The 19,262-nt window shown below is 41.5% G+C and overlaps 1 protein-coding gene across 1 annotated transcript in view; it reads left to right on the top strand.

Annotated features, from left to right (window-relative positions):
- The first annotated feature begins 389 nt into the window (after positions 1 to 389).
- LOC127617262 (ubiquitin carboxyl-terminal hydrolase CYLD-like) overlaps positions 390 to 19,262 on the top strand; it is a 24,329-nt gene continuing 5,456 nt past the window's right edge. Inside the window, exons 1-9 of the mRNA XM_052089209.1 lie at positions 390 to 526; positions 881 to 1,079; positions 1,371 to 1,646; positions 9,970 to 10,356; positions 13,687 to 13,792; positions 14,040 to 14,545; positions 16,042 to 16,207; positions 17,660 to 17,801; positions 18,035 to 18,157. Of these exons, the coding sequence (XP_051945169.1) occupies positions 900 to 1,079; positions 1,371 to 1,646; positions 9,970 to 10,356; positions 13,687 to 13,792; positions 14,040 to 14,545; positions 16,042 to 16,207; positions 17,660 to 17,801; positions 18,035 to 18,157 (1,886 nt within the window). The 5' untranslated portion in view covers positions 390 to 526; positions 881 to 899. The remainder of the gene's footprint in view (positions 527 to 880; positions 1,080 to 1,370; positions 1,647 to 9,969; positions 10,357 to 13,686; positions 13,793 to 14,039; positions 14,546 to 16,041; positions 16,208 to 17,659; positions 17,802 to 18,034; positions 18,158 to 19,262) is intronic.

Consider the following 19,262-nt stretch of genomic DNA (forward strand, 5'->3'; position numbering starts at 1 on the left):
TATATATATATATATATATATATATATATATATATATATATATATATATTTTTTTTTTTTTTTTTTTTTTTTAAAAAGCAGTTGTTTGTTGTCGTTTCCACTTTCAAAATCGATGTGACGAGGAAAGTATAACTGACAAGAGCATAAACCAACATCTAAAATGAAAAGGGGCACTTTTAATAGATATTATAGAACTATTTATCACTTAAGATGTTATCATGAAAGATTATACGTCTAATCTCAGATAAGTGGACTTCTCATTCAGTCGAAAATAAGAAATTTGTTCATTTCCAAAATGAAAACCAACAGTGGAATTTCCCTCGGAAGCGAGCCCCGCCCACACACCCACGAAGCCACGCCCATCCCGTGGTCTGACTCTTCGCTGGTCAAACTTTTCTAGCATCTGATTGGTCGGCACGGCTGTCCATCATCTCGCTTCCTGTTTTGGTTTAAGTGGGGCATAATTGTGTTTTCGGACTCGGAGCGATAAAGTATCGCACTTTAAACCAAGGTGATGATATTGTCGGTAAGTCAAAGTTCCGTTTGGTTATTGTGTGTTTCTATGTGTTTATTTTCAAAGCGATGTTAAAACCTATTTTAAATCACCAGCAGTTGCTATTCAGGTTTATACAGCAGGAAATGCCACTGGCACACTTTGAGCTTATGCACTTTGTTTTTAATGCTTAAATTAAAAGCGAATAACACTCAAACTTAGCTTTTCTGGTTAATAACTAGGTTATAGAATTATTGTATTGTATCCAACGCGTCAAGTATAATGCGTTATTTCCGTTAGTATGTCGTGTTTTAATGTATCATACAGGAAATATATCTAATGTTATTATTTTTTTCGTTAAACAAGTTTAGTTGTGTATTGACGCAGGTTTCGAGGTGTTCCGATCATGTCCGCCGGCGCGCATCACAATAGGAGGCGACGCCCCCAGAAAATGTACGTGGTTGCTTCCGACCATAAAGTGCAGGACCACCTGGAAGGAACCATTCGCCTGCAGAGGGGGCAACTATGCCAAGAACAGGAGGGAGGAGGCGATAGGGGTGGACGAGGAGATTACCTGTGGGTGAAAGTAAGCGAAGAGCACACATATTCACACATTTTGTCATCATTTACTCGCTCTCATTTTCCAAAACTGACTTTCATTCTCTTGTGGAAAGCAAAAGAAGAAAGCTATGGAGGACCAAGTCTGCCAATGTTATAAATAAATAATTTGGTCCACCATAAAAGAAGATTTGTTGTGCTTATTTCAAATGTGCCATGAGATAGCTTAGTGTGTGAGGAGAAAGACTGAAATTTTAGTCATTTGCTGCTCTTTTTGGACTTCGAAGGACATATTCGATTCCATTTTTGTTTATCCCAGGTGATTGATAATGGATCTGTGGTGAAGATTGACAAACAGGTGCTCAGTGATGTACCTGCTGATCTCGCTGGTCTTCTTGAACCTGTCCTGGATCTTGACATCCGTCTCAAGCTCCTGACCAGACCGCAGCGCTTGAACCGATTGGCTGCTTTACCGCTGGGCTCAGAAGTGTTGGTGTTCTGGAACCAATCAGCAGAGCTTGCAGAGGCGGAGCTTCGTTACCGCGGCCCCTTGACGAGAGGAAGTTCTGCCATTTATTTTGGCGTTCAGCTAAAGGTAAGTCAAGAGACGCCGATTAAATGGTTAAAATGACTTGGATATGTGTACTAGAAATGTTCTAAACACATATTTTCAATTTTCCATAACTTAGTACTTCACATAGATTGCTGTATATGTATTAAACCTTAAAAAAATAATATGCATATAAGAAAGATTTTTACTAGGCTAATTTACTATGTTAATTTCAGTTTCTTAAGGTTTTACAATTCTGTCCCTACTTTTTGTGAAAAACCTCAGATATTACAAACTTTAAAAATTCAATCAATATCAGAGTCAGCGCTCCATATTTCACAAAAGCTCCATTTAATTTATATTTATATATATATATATATATATATATATATATATATATATATATATATATATATAGTACAGTGTAAAAGTTTTAGGCACTTGTGAAAAATGTTTCTTAGTGTGGATGTTTTCAAAAATAATGCCATAAATATTGTTCATTTATCACTTAATGTCATACAAAGTCCAGTAAACATAAAGCTAAATCAATATTCGGTGTGACCACCTTTACCTTTAAAATGGCACCATTTCCTCTAGATACACCTGCACACAGTTTTTATTGGTTGTTGGCTGTTCAAGCTTCTTGCAGAATTTGTCACAGTTCTTCTATCTATTGCTTCTGTCTAGGGCTGGGCGACAAAACTATATCAATATTTATCGTGATAAAAAACTCAACGATAAGCTTTTGAGTAATTTTCTATATTTAGCCTGTGTTCTACGTCTAGACAATGAGTCTACAATTTGTCTGCACAGACAGTTATAGAAGCACACAGACAGTTATTGATGCACACAGACAGTTATAGATGCACACAGACAGTTATAGAAGCACACAGACAGTTATAGATGCACACAGACAGTTATAGATGCACACAGACAGTTATAGAAGCACACAGATAGTTATAGATGCACACAGACAGTTATAGATGCACACAGGACAGTTATAGATGCACACAGACAGTTATAGGTGTACACAGACAGTTATAGATGCACACAGACAGTTATAGATGTACACAGACAGTTATAGATGCACACAGACAGTTATAGGTGTACACAGACAGTTAAGTTATAGGTGTACACAGACAGTTATTGATGCACACAGACAGTTATAGATGTACACAGACAGCTATAGATGTACACAGGACGGTTATAGATGCACACAGACAGTTATAGGTGCACACAGACAGTTATAGGTGCACACAGACAGTTATTGATGTACACAGACAGTTATAGATGCACACAGACAGTTATAGGTGTACACAGACAGTTATTGATGCACACAGACAGTTATAGATGTACACAGGACTGTTATAGATGCACACAGACAGTTATAGGTGCACACAGACAGTTCCCTATCGAGAGGTCTCTCCTATTGCGTAAGTAGCTTATTAGAAATATTGAAGTCTTTATGTAAAACGCATTGCAGCTGCACAGCAGACAGTAATGAGCGAGGCAGCTCGGTCATTGGCTGTGCTGCGGCAACTGCTCGAACCAATGACGGGGCGACTCTGAGCGTGCGACCAATGGGCGACGCCTCGCGTTCAGCGGCTCAGAGCCCGCCCGAAATTAGCATAGCCAGGCTATATAATGGGCACCCGTCATACGAGTTCCTTTAGATTTAATCTCCTTCAGCGAAGACCTCCTCTTCGCTGGATCCTCCGGATTGTTGGAGTCTTTAGCCTGCCGTTGACAAGCCTACAGCAGGACTGCTAAGAGGACGCCGGCGCCTTCAGCCGCCTTCGAAGCCTTCTGCTACGCCATCCAGCGCGCATCACTATATCCTTTTTAATAAGCTACTTTGCAAGTGTTCGCCTTTGCGACACTTTTTGTATTTAGTAAAAGAGCAAATTCGAGGCGTTGTTCCAAATGCCTTCGACCTGCGCCTCGTGCAGAGGCCTTCTGCACTCGCTGCCTGGGACCTGACCACGCAGAAGCTGCTTTCACTTCGGCGGATGCCCGAATGTGACTCCCTGGGCCTCAACGAGCAGCGCTGCTCGCCGCCTCGCCGCGAACGAGCCTGCTACCACCGTGTTGCCGTCCCTCTGTTCGAGCAGCGCAAGAAAAAAGCGCCGCTCACGGAGGCCGCCAGAGCACGCGGACTTCAGTGACGTCACGCCGGGCCAGTCCCGCGTGCTTCACCACCACCGAGAACTCCCGCCGCCAGTCCAATTCCACGCAGACGGACCAGCACCCCTCCAACAGAGCGGTGGGTCTCATTTCGTTCGGCGCGCCAGGGGCGACGGTGAAAAGGATGACAGCCTTTCCAATTGGCGCTGCATCCGACGACTGGCCGGGCTCGGCCTTCGACCCCGCGCCGTCGACATTAGCGGACACGAGCACGGGCACCAGCACGGTAAGAGAGTTCGCTGAACTCTTCACTGCAGCAAGCAAAACGTGTAAAACATTACCCAGTCCCCTTACAGGCGGCTGGAAATGTCTGTACAGCAGTCAATGGGCCAGTCACAGAACTCGCTCGGCTCTTGCTGCGAGCATTACGGAGATAGCGCGCGTGCCTGTAATCTCACACGCACCCCTGCACTCAACAAAGCTGTTCAGCGCGCGCCCGCGCCTCTGAGAGCTGTAAGCTCAGTGTTAGCACATTTTCTGCCTGTGTCACTAAGGGTCACGTGTCCACACTAAAGTCGCACTCCCACAGTTACAAACACTGTATGCATGACCAAAAACACCCGCCGCTGAGCGGAGGCTTTATGTAAGTGGCGGCGTGCCTACTACAGTATATGCACCCCCACCCATAAGCGCTGCCCATACAGTTTCAAACAATTCTCGGGCTCATGTCGCGAGCATCACAGATGTGACGCGTGAGCCAGAAACTCCAGCTAAGAGCGGGAAGCTTTATGAAAGTGGCGGCGTGCCTATTACAATGTATGCACCCCCACCTGTAAACACTGTCTATACAGTTTCAAACATTTCTCCGACTGCGAGCATTCACGGAGATAGCGGCGTGCCTGTAATCTCACACGCACCCCTGCACTCGGCAATCAACACAGCTGCTCAGCGCGCCAGCGCCTCTGAGAGCTGTAAGCTCAGTGTTAGCACATTTCCTGCCCGTGTTACTAAGAGGTCACGTGTCCACACTAAAGTGCGCATTCCCACAGTTACAAACACTGTATGCATGGCCAAAAACACTCCGCCCATGGCGGAGGCTTTATGAAAGTGGCGCGCTGCCTACTACAGTAGATGCACCCCCACCCATAAGCTGCACATACAGTTTCAAACAGTTCTCTGTCTCATGCCGCAAGCATCACAGATGCGACGCTGAGCCAGAAACTCCCGCTAAGAGCGGGAAGCTTTATGAAAGTGGCGCGCGTGCCTATTACAATGTATGCACCCCCACCTGTAAACACTGTCTATACAGTTTCAAACATTTCTCCAGCTCACGATGCGAGCATTACGGAGATAGCGTGCGTGCCTGTAAGCTCACACGCATCCCTGCACTCGGCACTCAACACTGCTGCTCAGCACGCACCTGCGCCTCTGGGAGCTGTAAACTCAGTGTTAGCACAAGGCAATTTGCCGGTGGGGCCCATACGTCACTGCGACACGCCCCCAGCCAACATTCAGCCCATATCTGTGCGAGCAAAAGCCTGGGAAAAAATCCCCAACATGCCAAAATGGGTTTTGAACATAATAAAACACGGTTACTCACTTCAATTCGCTCGCAGACCACCCCGCTTTTCAGCGGTGATCGAGACGAAAGTGAGGAAAGATGTGTCACATGTTCTACGCACCGAGGTGCTCGAACTGATAGAGAAGGGTGCTATAGAAACTGTTCCTCCCTCTATGAGCGAGGCAGGTTTTTACAGCCGCTATTTTCTCGTCCCGAAAAAGGACGGTGGCCTCCGCCCCATCCTAGATCTCAGACATCTGAACAAAGCTTTTATGATTCGCTCGTTCAGAATGTTAACAACCAAACATATCCTCGCGCAAGTTCGCCCCGGGGGTTGGTTTCTATCAGTGGATTTGAAAGTGATTTACTTTTACATTCCGATAGCGCCTCATCACAGGCCTTTTCTGAGATTCACTTTCGAGGGACAGTCATACCAGTACACAGTACTACCATTCGGCCTATCATTGGCCCCCCGTACATTCACGAAATGTATGGACGCGGCACTTTCCCCCTGAGACAGCGGGAGTCGCGAATACTGAATTACCTCGACGATTGGCTAATCATAGCACAATCAGAGGGTCAGTTAACGACGCACAGATCTTGGATTATCAGCCATCTAGAATGCCTGGGTCTGAGAATCAATTTTGCAAAGAGCGTGCTATCCCCCAACCAGAATATCTCTTCTGGGAATAGTGCTAGACTCAGTGCAGATGACAGCGCGCCTCTCATCAGAGCGCGCTCTCTATTCGGCGCCTTGCAACATCATTCAGAAAGGCGTAGCGCCCGTCAAACGATTTCAAAGAATGCTTCGGTCTCATGGCCTCGGCATCAGCTGTACTCCAGCTAGGATTGTTGCACATGCGTCCTCTCCAGCGCTGGCTCAAGAGCCGTGTCCCCACTCACGCGTGGCGCTCGGGCCACTTTTTGATCAGAGCGAATCACGGCTGTATAAAAGCCCTGGCGCCCTGGAAAGCCATCAACTGGTATCAAACCGGCGTGAGTCTGGGCGTGAACACGCGGAGAAAAATGATCACGACAGATGCCTCCAAAATAGGATGGGGGCCCTTTACGAGGGCAGGCCTGTCTCCGGCTTTTGGTCAAACCGGAAAAGCGCCTACATATAAACTGTCTGGAAATGAAGGCGGTCGCCTTGGCTCTCAGAGCCCTGCTTCCGTACCTGAAAAGCGAACGCGTCCTGGTCCGAGCGGACAACATGACGGTAGTTTCAGTATATAAATCGCCAGGGTGGACTTAGGTTGAGCTCCCTGCACTCTATGGAGGGCCCTCCATGCATGGCCCCTCAACAGATTCCGAGAACCTCCCCAGTGGAGTTTTGAGAACCATCACTGAGGCGCGAGCACCCTCTACGAGGCTTATATGCCCAAAAGTGGAAAGTGTTCAGTGACTGGTGTGATACCAAGAGCTTGAACCCCAAATCGTGTGAGATACCAAGTGTACTCGCCTTTTTGCAAGAGCTGCTGGAGGCGGGTCGCACACCCTCCACGCTCAAAGTCTATGTGGCTGCCATAGCGCGTCGCACAATCCTGATAAAGGACATTCATTAGGGAAAAACGATCTAATCATTCATTTCCTAAGAGGCACTAGGAGGATGAACCCTCCTCGCCCCCCCCTCGGTGCCGATCTGGGACCTGGCCAAGGTCCTGGACGCACTCAAGAGTGCCCCGTTAGAACCTCTCCGAACCGTGCACCTTAAACAGCAAAACTGCGCTCTTGCTGGCTTCGCTTCAGTCAAGAGAGTGGGTGACCTGCACGCTGTCATCAACGCTGCTTGCCTGGAATTTGGACCTAACGACTGCAGAGTTGTCCTTAGGCCAAAGCACGGGTATATTCCTAAAGTGCTCTCCACACCCTTCAGAGCACAGGTGATATCTCTGGCAGCGCTATTGTCCCCAGCAGGCGAAAGCGACGCTAATTTACTCTGCCCGGTCAGGGCGCTCAGAGTATATTTGGAACGTTCTGCCCTGTTCAGACAGACGGAACAATTATTCGTATGCTTTGGCGGCCGCACTAAAGGTCTCGCAGTCTCAAAGCAAAGAATATCGCGCTGGATAGTGGATGCTATAGCGCCAGCTTATGAAGCCAAGGGCCTTCAATGCCCCTTAGGCGTCAGAGCTCACTCTACGAGGAGCATGGCCTCCTCGTGGGCTTGGTCAAGTGGGTCAATACCCATTTAAGATATTTGTGCGGCGGCGGGCTGGGTCTCGCCTTCGACATTTATCAGGTTTTATAACCTACAGGTCCCCTCAATGCATTCCAACATTCTATCAGCCTGACTGTAGAATGGACTGGAGTATGTATATGCTGAGCATTATCTCCTCCCTTATAAGGTCCGTCTCTGACCGACTTAGAGGGTTTTTTATGCATGCCAGTACATAGAAAAATGCATTCCAACATTCTATCAGCCTGACTGTAGAATGGACTGGAGTATGTATATGCTGAGCATTATCTCCTCCCTTACAAGGTCCGTCTCTGACTGACTTAAAGGATTTTTTATGCATATCAGCACATAGAAAACTCAGTACATAAGATATGTGCCTGTGTTTGTACTATGAGCACCCCACCATGGACCACCTTGGAAGGGCGCTCTATACTATCCCATTATGTAGCTCGCCGTTGGCGGCTCGTGGAATAATCACTTTGCTTTAAGGCTCAGGCATCTGCCTCTGGCTTCATAGAGCGAAGTCAGCACGCACGGCGTTTTACATGGTGTTCCCATAGCGTAAGCTACTTACGCAATAGGAGAGACCTCTCGATAGGGAACGACTCGGTTACTAACGTAACCTCGGTTCCCTGAGAGGAGGGAACGAGTATTGCATAAGCTGCCGTGCTTGTGCTTGGTCAGTTCGCTTCAGTCGATTGAACCTAAAGGAACTCGTATGACGGGGTGCCCATTATATAGCCTGGCTATGCTAATTTCGGCGGGCTCTGAGCGCGCGAAACCCGAGTCGCCCGTCATTGGTTCGAGCAGTTGCCGCAGCACAGCCAATGACCGAGCTGCCTCGCTCATTACTGTCTGCTGTGCAGCTGCAATGCATTTTACATAAAGACTTCAATATTTCTCGAGAAACTGAGTTTTCCCATAGCGTAAGCTACTTACGCAATACTCGTTCCCTCCTCTCAGGGAACCGAGGTTACGTTAGTAACCGAGTCGTTATAGATGTACACAGACAGTTATAGATGCACACAGACAGTTATAGATGTACACAGACAGTTATAGATGCACACAGACAGTTATAGGTGCACACAGACAGTTATTGATGTACACAGGACTGTTATAGATGCACACAGACAGTTATTGATGCACACAGACAGTTATAGATGTACACAGGACTGTTATAGATGCACACAGACAGTTATTGATGCACACAGACAGTTCTAGATGTACACAGGACAGTTCTAGATGCATACAGACAGTTCTAGATGCACACAGACAGTTCTAGATGCACACAGACAGTTATAGAAGCACACAGACAGTTATAGAAGCACACAGACAGTTATAGATGCACACAGACAGTTATAGGTGCACACAGACAGTTATAGAAGCACACAGACAGTTATAGAAGCACACAGACAGTTATAGATGCACACAGACAGTTATAGATGCACACAGACAGTTATAGGTGTACACAGACAGTTATAGAAGCACACAGACAGTTATAGATGCACACAGACAGTTATAGATGCACACAGACAGCTATAGATGCACACAGACAGCTATAGATGCACACAGACAGTTCTAGATGTACACAGACAGTTGTAGGTGTACACAGACAGTTATAGATGCACACAGACAGCTATAGATGCACACAGACAGTTCTAGATTCACACAGACAGTTATAGATGCACACAGACAGTTATAGATGCACACAGACAGTTATAGATTCACACAGACAGCTATAGATGCACACAGACAGCTATAGATGCACACAGACAGTTATAGAAGCACACAGACACTTATAGATGCTTATTATAGTTATTACATGTTACTTTGTTTAAAGGTTTTGTAAATCACTGAATATGTTTCTTCAGATTCAGGAGAGAATCATTATCTAATTCTAAAGAAACATTTAGTAATTTTTAGATAATTCCCCATATTTGATACAGGTCATGTTAGTAACTAGCAGAACTGAATAATGATATATGTGTGATATGCAAGATATGATTATTTTGTCAACACCATCAGATTTGCTAACATTGCTTGTGAGCTCCATCAAACTGTGAAATGAGTTTGAAACCATCCTGTATTCATGCAAGATTTGTCAGTATTAATAAAATATGAACTTATAATTTAAAACATGACACTGAAACGAAGACTGTCCAAAAGGACTTTTTAGCAGAATTATGTTTCCTTCTATGATGCATCGTTTTAGTGACATTTTTACATTATTACATGTATCCTAAATACACAAAATTAAATAATATTGACACACTTTATGCATAGTTTGACATTTACATCTTGAAATGGCGCCCAATACAAATATGTTTTAATGTGGCCCTCATTAGTTTGTTTTAATAAAAATCAACCCCTGGAACATGAAAGTGCCTGAAGTGGTAGAAACACCCTAGTGTGGACGTGACCTTGGTATGCAGCTTTTTTTAGTTTTTACCCCCATATACAGGAGTAGAAATATATCAATTAAGCCACTCTTCTGTCTGTTTTAGGGATGGGCCGCAGGCAGGGGCAAATCTAATGGCAACTATAAAGGGCATCAGTTCTTCACTTGTCCAGAGTACTGTGGTCTCATCCTCGCTGCCAATGAGCTTACCCTCCCTCGATCATCAAGAGGTGGTAGTTCAGGTGACCAAGATCGCCATCAACAACAAATCCAAACACCATCTAATAACATAAACCAAACCCACAACCAGACTCCAGTGAACATCCTGTCACGCTCTGCCGATTCCAACCCGGCTCCCTGCTCTCCACCTCCGCTCGCCGTCGGACAGCGAGTCTGTTTCACGCAGGATGAGTCGATCCACCACGGGACTGTACAGTTCTGCGGGCCCCTGCCAGGTCGGACCTCCACCGGTGTGTATGTGGGAGTTTTACTGGTGAGTGTTCAATATTGCAAACTCAAATGAACTTATTGTAAATGTGTGAAGCTGTTGAATCTTGATTGATCACAGATTTCAGTAGACGATGCTAATACTAATTACATTTCACAGTTCTGTACACATGAATATAGTTTTAGAAATGTCCTGCGGTGTGACATGCAGTACTCCATCTAAAACATGGGGCTGGGAATTGATACATATTTCCTGATTTTATTCGATTTTGATTCACAAGCTCTCAAATTGATTCTGATTTCTGAGATTTGATTTTGATTCACAGACTCTCAATTTGATTCTGATTTCTGAGATTTGATTCTGATTTCTGAGATTTGATTTTGATTTCTGAGATTTGATTTTGATTCACAGGCTCTCAATTTGTTTCTGATTTCGAGATTTGATTCTGATTGCTGAGATTTGATTTTGATTCACAGACTCTTGATTTGATTCTGATTTCAAGATTTGATTTTGATTCACAAGCTCTTGATTTGATTCTGATTTCGAGATTTGATTCTGATTTCTGAGATTTGATTTTGATTCACAGACTCTTGATTTGATTCTGATTTCGAGATTTGATTTTGATTCACAAGCTCTTGATTTGATTCTGATTTCGAGATTTGATTTTGATTCACAGGCTCTCGATTTGATTCTGATTTCTGAGATTTGATTCTGATTTCGAGATTTTATTTTGATTCACAGGCACTTGATTTGATTCTGATTTCTGAGATTTGATTCTGATTTCTGAGATTTGATTTTGATTCACAGGCTCTCGATTTGATTCTGATTTCGAGATTTGATTCTGATTCACAGGCTCTCGATTTGATTCTGATTTTGATTTATGATATTTGATTTTGATTCACAGGCTCTCGATTTGATTCTGATTTCTGAGATTTGATTCTGATTTCGAGATTTGATTTTGATTCACAGACTCTTGATTTGATTCTGATTTCTGAGATTTGATTCTGATTTCTGAGATTTGATTTTGATTCACAGACTCTCGATTTGATTCTGATTTCTGAGATTTGATTTTGATTAACAGGCACTCGATTTGATTCTGATTTCGATATTTGATTTTGATTCACAGGCTCTTGATTTGATTCTGATTTCGAGATTTGATTTTGATTCACAGGCTCTCGATTTGATTCTGATTTCTGAGATTTGATTCTGATTTCTGAGATTTGATTTTGATTCACAGACTCTTGATTTGATTCTGATTTCGAGATTTGATTTTGATTCACAAGCTCTTGATTTGATTCTGATTTCGAGATTTGATTCTGATTTCTGAGATTTGATTTTGATTCACAGACTCTTGATTTGATTCTGATTTCGAGATTTGATTTTGATTCACAAGCTCTTGATTTGATTCTGATTTCGAGATTTGATTTTGATTCACAGGCTCTCGATTTGATTCTGATTTCTGAGATTTGATTCTGATTTCGAGATTTGATTTTGATTCACAGGCTCTCCATTTGATTCTGATTTCGAGATTTGATTTTGATTCACAGGCACTTGATTTGATTCTGATTTCTGAGATTTGATTCTGATTTCTGAGATGTGATTTTGATTCACAGGCTCTCGATTTGATTCTGATTTCTGAGATTTGATTTTGATTCACAGGCTCTCGATTTGATTCTGATTTCTGAGATTTGATTCTGATTTCGAGATTTGATTTTGATTCAAAGACTCTTGATTTGATTCTGATTTCTGAGATTTGATTCTGATTTCGAGATTTGATTTTGATTCACAGACTCTTGATTTGATTCTGATTTCTGAGATTTGATTCTGATTTCTGAGATTTGATTTTGATTCACAGACTCTCGATTTTATTCTGATTTCTGAGATTTGATTTTGATTAACAGGCACTCGATTTGATTCTGATTTCGAGATTTGATTTTGATTCACAGGCTCTCGATTTGATTCTGATTTCGAGATTTGATTTTGATTCACAGGCTCTCGATATGATTCTGATTTCGAGATTTGATTTTGATTCACAGGCTCTCGATTTGATTCTGATTTCGAGATTTGATTTTGATTCACAGGCTCTCGATTTGATTCTGATTTCGAGATTTGATTTTGATTCACAGACTCTTGATTTGATTCTGATTTCTGAGATTTGATTCTGATTTCTGAGATTTGATTTTGATTCACAGGCTCTCGATTTGATTCTGATTTCTGAGATTTGATTCTGATTCACAGGCTCTCGATTTGATTCTGATTTCAAGATTTGATTTTGAGTCACAGGCTCTCGATTTGATTCTGATTTCGAGATTTGATTTTGATTCACAGACTCTCGATTTGATTCTGTTTTCTGAGTTTTGATTTTTTCATTCAGTGACTCTCGATTTGATTCTGATTTTGAGATTTGATTTTGATTCACAGGCTCTCGATTTGATTCTGATTGCTGAGATTTGATTTTGATTCACAGACTCTTGATTTGATTCTGATTTCTGAGATTTGATTTTGATTCACAGACTCTCGATTTGATTCTGATTTCGAGATTTGATTTTGATTCACAGGCTCTCGATTTGATTCTGATTTCTGAGTTTTGATTCTGATTTCGAGATTTGATTTTGATTCTGATTTCGAGATTTGATTTTGATTCACAGGCTCTCGATTTGATTCTGATTTCTGAGATTTGATTCTTGATTTTGATTCACAGGCTCTCGATTTGGTTCTGATTTTTGAGATTTGATTCTTGATTTTGATTCACAGGCTCTTGATTTGATTCTGATTTTTGAGATTTCATTCTGATTCACAAGCTTTTGACTTGATTCTGATTTCTGAGATTTGATTCTGATTTCTGAGATTTGATTTTGATTCACAGGCTCTCGATTTGAATTTTTTTCATAATATTTTAAATTATGTGAAGCTTTGTTTTTATATCTTACTGTTTAAAACTATAGCTGTCAAAAATAATAATACTCACAGTAATTCTTATGGTTTCAGAATGAAAATAAATAATCTCTAAAAAAAATTCTCTGAATTGTTTTTGTGAACACCTGACCTGTAAAATATTCACTTTCCTTTATACATTTATCTACATTTTAACCTGAAATCTTGACATTGAGAAATAACATTATGCGCCATTTACCAGTTTACTCTACTATTTTAATTGTATGTTTTAAAAATGCATATTCATTTTTTTCTGTTGTATCAACATTTGTGATCCAGAATTGTGAAATTTCAGTGGTATTATTGGTATCGACTACTAAAAATGTGTTATTGTTACAACCCTTCTGTAAAGCACCCAGTAGATTTTTACTGTGCCCAGTTATAATGATTTGACTTGTTGCGTGTAAAAGATATACTGTGTTTGTTTGCGTGTGCGATTAGGACCATCCAGTTGGATCGTGGGATGGATACTGTAAAAATATTAAACTCTGTTCCATCCCGTCACTTGGATTTGGTGCTTTACTACCCCTGTCCAAAATAACTGCAGGTAACAATTGCTCACCACTTTTTAACAATCCAGAGCTTTACAGTGATAGTTCCCCCCAAAATCCTCATTTACTCTTCTTTATATTGTTCCAAACCTGTATGACTGTCTTTCTGCCATAGTACACAAAATGTGATATTTTGTATAAAGGTCTTTTTTGTTCAGGGTGAGGATATCATTTGTTGGTGCATTATGCCTTTACAAACAATGGCTTTTATAATCGACACTTATTTTTTGTCTTTTTCTATAGAAACTAGATCAGAACGATCCCCTCCACCAGTGAGCAATCTCAAACTGCTTCCCAAACCTCCCCCCTCCAATAAAACCACCCCACTGCCTCCATCACCCACTCACAACAAAGACTCCTCACAGTCAATAACATCAACAAACAGACCGCTTGTCCAAGCAGCCATGCTAGTCACAGCTAAAAAAGCCCTCCAGCCTTCTACTAACCCTGCCCCTAAAGTTGCTTTGAAACCTCCTCCCCTGACCACACCCAAATCTGCCCTGAAACCCCCAGCTGTCCCGCCCAATAAGCCACAGGTCCCACCCATGTCACCACCCACTGACGATTCACGCTCCTCTAACGGATTTCACAACTTACCCACTCCACCAATTGCTGAGCAAAGGGCGGAGCTTGATACATGGTTAGAGGTGGGCTCTATGGTGGAGGTGAATGACCCGCCCCTTTTTGGAGTGATTCGCTGGATTGGACAAATCAGTGGGATCCCAGAAACGGTCGCCGGAATTGAGCTGGTACATGAATATGTGGATAAAATATTTCTATGACATATTTAGTATGTGGTTTTAAGATACACTGCAAAAAAAATTATATTAATTTGTGATGAATCTAATAAAATGTACTGAGGTTTAGGCTAAAAATAAGATAAAAATGTAAATAAATATAATTGATTTTATATTTAATGTACGTATGATGTAATATAGTATTTTTTATTATATTTTATGCAATTCTTTTTAGAGGTCGACCGATAGTGGATTTTGCAGGTGTTGGAAAAGACTATCGGCCGATAGTTTTTAAAATGGATTAATTGAATGCTACAACATTTTCTGAGGTAGTTTATTTTTCAACCAAAATTGAATGAAGATTGGGTGCATAACGTGGGACTTTTAACACTAAACAAGCCTGAAACATACCAGGGACTCTTATTTTGAAATGACGTAGACTTGGCTCCGTTACAATGCTCTGTATTGAATATTTACCAAATTTAGCTTTTTTATAACTTATTATTATTATTCACAATGTATGTGCTGACGAGGGACATTTCTATATAGTTGCATTTTTATTTGCATTATCTTGCTTGAGTTTAAAAAAACAGAATTTTCAGAGGAACACGGAGAAGTAAAAATAAACTATTGGCATAGATTATTGTGTCAAGGTTCTTTCATCACTCGAGGAAGCGGGGGACGGGTAACAATTCAACATGTGTTTTTATTCCCCACACAAACTTCAATATGCTGCAAACACAATACAGTTGTTGGAGGGGATTTGCCACAGGTGTTAATCCTTATGGTGCGTTCACATACAACGTGAAGCGAGCATTTCACCTGGCACGATTACATACAAAGTCAATTTAAAGATGTGAATAGACGTGAAATTGCACAGGGCAGCACGAATGAAGCGAATGGCGTGAATCAAACACGCAAATTCACTTCATTCATGTATTCCACATGACGTGTTGTAGCGTCAGTAGAAACTATACTGAATTGTTTTTATTATTTTTTTTTGCAGATAGTAACATCTTGCTTAACTGTAGGTTTCAGGTAAGAAATAAAACAAAAGTATAAAAAGTTTCACATGAGTAAGAATAAATAAAGGGGATTTAAATGAGCTTTTGGTGCGACTCGAGTCCATTTGACATCAGAGTTCAGTTTGTTTGCTTGTTGTGAAAGCAGTTTTCCAGACACGTTGATTCGCGGTTGGCATGAACAGTAAACTGCCCTTTGATTATGTATAATTTGCATATTTGCATACCTATTATGTAAAAATCACACAGAACAGAATAAAATCTAAATAAATGCATTAAACGTTTAAAAATATGTTTGCATGCAATAACATTTCTTATAGCTGCTAAATTGCCTTTCACCCCACAACAGACTTCTTTTGTGATGCATCTTCGACAGACAAGCGCGAGTGCCGTTCTGTGTGTAAAGTGTCATTCTAACTGTTGGTAATGGTAAATGCATTCATTATTACAGGTAATTATTGACAGTGGGAACTCGTTTTTGTTTAGGACCAGGAGTTGTCAGCCGCCACAGATGGCAGTTACCTTGGTGACCGTCACTTCCGTTGCCCCGCCAACAAAGGGCTGTTCGTCAAACTGCGGAACTGCAGACACGACTCCAGATTTCCTGCGCCGGAAATGCCCATTAATCAAGTGGACCGTTGCAACTCCATAGGTTTGCAATCCACATATGTCTCCTTCATGCATGTTCTTTTATACATAATATACATTTTATGATTATAAATGCAAGTTTGTCAACATTGCCCCAAATTGTGTGTGAATGAATATCTATAGAACATTTCCAGGTCACATTTGTCCTCCGAAATCAAAAGAAAATAAATAAATAAAATGAAACATTAAAAAAAACTAAATCTCATTCTCATGACTGTAATGTGGAAAGAATCTTCAGACTGTTGAGAATTGATACAAAAATTTAGATATAGATATAAAAATATATCATTATATATATCATTATATTACTGTGCGACTGTGCTGTTATGCAGTCAAATTAATTCTATATTTCATGAAAATCACTGCCCTGCAAAATAACATTTTCTTAATGACTATTTTTGTCTTGTTTTCCAAAATATCTAAAAATATCTAAACATTCTTTTACATTTGCTTGACAACCAAAAGGACATAAGATAGTCTGTCTTGTTTTCTCAGAAATCTAACTAGATTTAGTGACAGTTATGCTTAAAACAAGAGGGAAAACTTCATTTTTCTTTCCCCACTGGCAGATTTGTTTTAAGCATAAAGTTGTCTTCATTATGTTAGATTTCTGAACTGAACTTACTATGTTATGTCATTTTGCTAGTCAAGTAAATAGATCTTGTTTTAAAAATATTTCGATGTTTTTACTGGATTCATTAAGAAAACGTTTTTTGCAGTGTGTACGCCAGGGGTGCCCACACTTTTTTACATGATGATCTACTTTTAAATGACCAACTCAATGAGATCTACCAACTAAAAAAACACAGTTTTGTTTAAAAAACAAAAATGCTTGTTGGGACTACTGCATGTATCCCTACATGGAATTAATCTTCTAATTAATTAAAATATATAATAATGTTCAATGTTGATATCATTCAGTTTTAACACTAAACCCAAAACACCTACAGCACAATAGATTACAATAGTCAGGGCATTTACCTTATTCTGATGATTTGCACTGAATGGAATCAGACAGTTTTGCATAATCCGGGCATTAGCTGCTGGTAGCTAGTCTCAAACACTGCTAGCTTCGCGATTTCGCGCTCTGTTCTTGGAAGGCGCAAACCTAGTTGTCATGGCAACTGAATAAACAAAAATCTCGCCTGGTCAAAATGTATTCGTCAAGTGCAAGTCAGACAGAAACTAAAATATGGAAAAATATTATATTTATTTGTATTATTATTGCCTTTGCGATCGACAGGTAGATCGCGCTCGACGTATAAATGTGCTTGATTGCAATGAAAATAATGTCACAATGCAAAAACTAATTTTCAAAATAGGTCTCATTTACTTTAAGCACATAATAATTCTATTCTCTTTTCATTTGGGGGTTAAATTAGAGCCGGATGTGTTCTTACAGGTTTCATAAGATTCACAGCGTCAATCAAATATAATAATGTTGCTTGTGTTTCAGCGTTTGCTAACTGGAGCAGTAAACGTGTTGATGAGAACACTCCTCCAGTGTTGGGTCAGGACGCCCGTCTGCTGTACGAGGGCTTCAAGAAAGGCATTCAGGGTCACCTGAACTCCTGCTATCTGGACGCGTCTCTCTTCAGGTACATACAGCAGTCTCAGTGTGGATTTGCTGCGTTACGCTCAAAGAAGTAGCTAATTACATTACTTTGTTTCTTTTTGTGGGATAAAAGGAGCAACAATGTAACATTTGTAACGTTACTCATTTGATGGAATGCTGTAAAAAGTAACATCTCACTTGTAAACAGTTATCTGAGTACATAACGTGTTGAGCAGTATTGTGGTTTGTTGTTAATAATCATCATGTCTCTCGCAGTATGTTCTCGTGCTGCAGCTCTTTTGATTGGCTGTTGTTTTGGCCCACTGGACCTCAGAACAACCCGCGCAGTCAAAGTGCCCAGGACCTTCTGCGCTGTGAGATTGTCAACCCTCTGCGCAGGTATGTCAGCGTGCCTATTAGATAATATTGTACCTCCACGTCATTGGCTGTCCATTTTTGTCACGTCCATAACGCAACTTCATTTTATCTGCAGGGGGTTTGATTATACATACACATGGTCTGATATAGTGGTAATAAGTATTTTCAATGAGAAGCTCAGTTTCATGTTTAGACTGATGATGTCACATTCGTAATGCTAGAATCACTCAGAAAAAGAAAAACAAAAAGTTTTTGGGATTTTCTCTCCTTTTCTCCCCAATTTGGAATGCCCAATTCCTTATGCTCTCTAATGGTGCATTCACATACAACGCAAAGCGAGCGTTTCGCACGGCATGATTACAGACACAGTCATTGCAAAGACAAGAATAGGCGTGAATTTGTGCTGGGCGGCGCGAATTAAGTAAATGGTGCGACTCGAACACGTGAAATCGCTTCATTCGTGTGAGTTGAAATATTTCAACTTGAGCGAAAAATCCGCATGCCACGTTGTCGCGAAAGCCTAAAGCATTGAGATTGTCCGGATGTCACTGATGTACTGACGTAGTAGCAGAAGAAATCTGGTTAAATGGATAAATTGTTGTAGCGGTGTGTGGGCACCCGGGATTGTACGACACGACGTCATACATGTGCAGAGACCGGACGAATAAAGACGTCGCTTGGAGGAAAGTGAGCGAGGAAGTTGGACTTCCTGGTAAGTTCTGAAAATATGCGCGACTACTTTATTCCAGCTATTGGTACTTTACTATGAACCAAGTCGTAGAAGCCCCGCCTCCTGTCCTTTTCCGGAAGAGAAGCGGGAATACTCGCAGGCTTGCTTTACTCACGCGAACGCCAGTTTAAACACACATTTATAATCCAGCGGTCAAACTCGCGTGAGCAATCCAAAGCGAACATTTTCTTTGCGTTGTTTGTGAACGCACGCTAAGTCCTCGTGGTGGCGTAGTGACTCGACTCAATCCGGGTGGCGGAGGACGAATCTCAGTTGCCTCCGTGCATCTTATCACGTGACTTGTTGAGCGCGTTACCGTGGAGACGTAGTATATGTTAAGGCTTCATGCTATTCTCCACGCACAACTCACCCCACCGAGAGCGAGAACCACATTAT

Source organism: Xyrauchen texanus, chromosome 2 (genome assembly GCF_025860055.1).
Source record: "Xyrauchen texanus isolate HMW12.3.18 chromosome 2, RBS_HiC_50CHRs, whole genome shotgun sequence".
NCBI lineage: Eukaryota > Metazoa > Chordata > Actinopteri > Cypriniformes > Catostomidae > Xyrauchen > Xyrauchen texanus.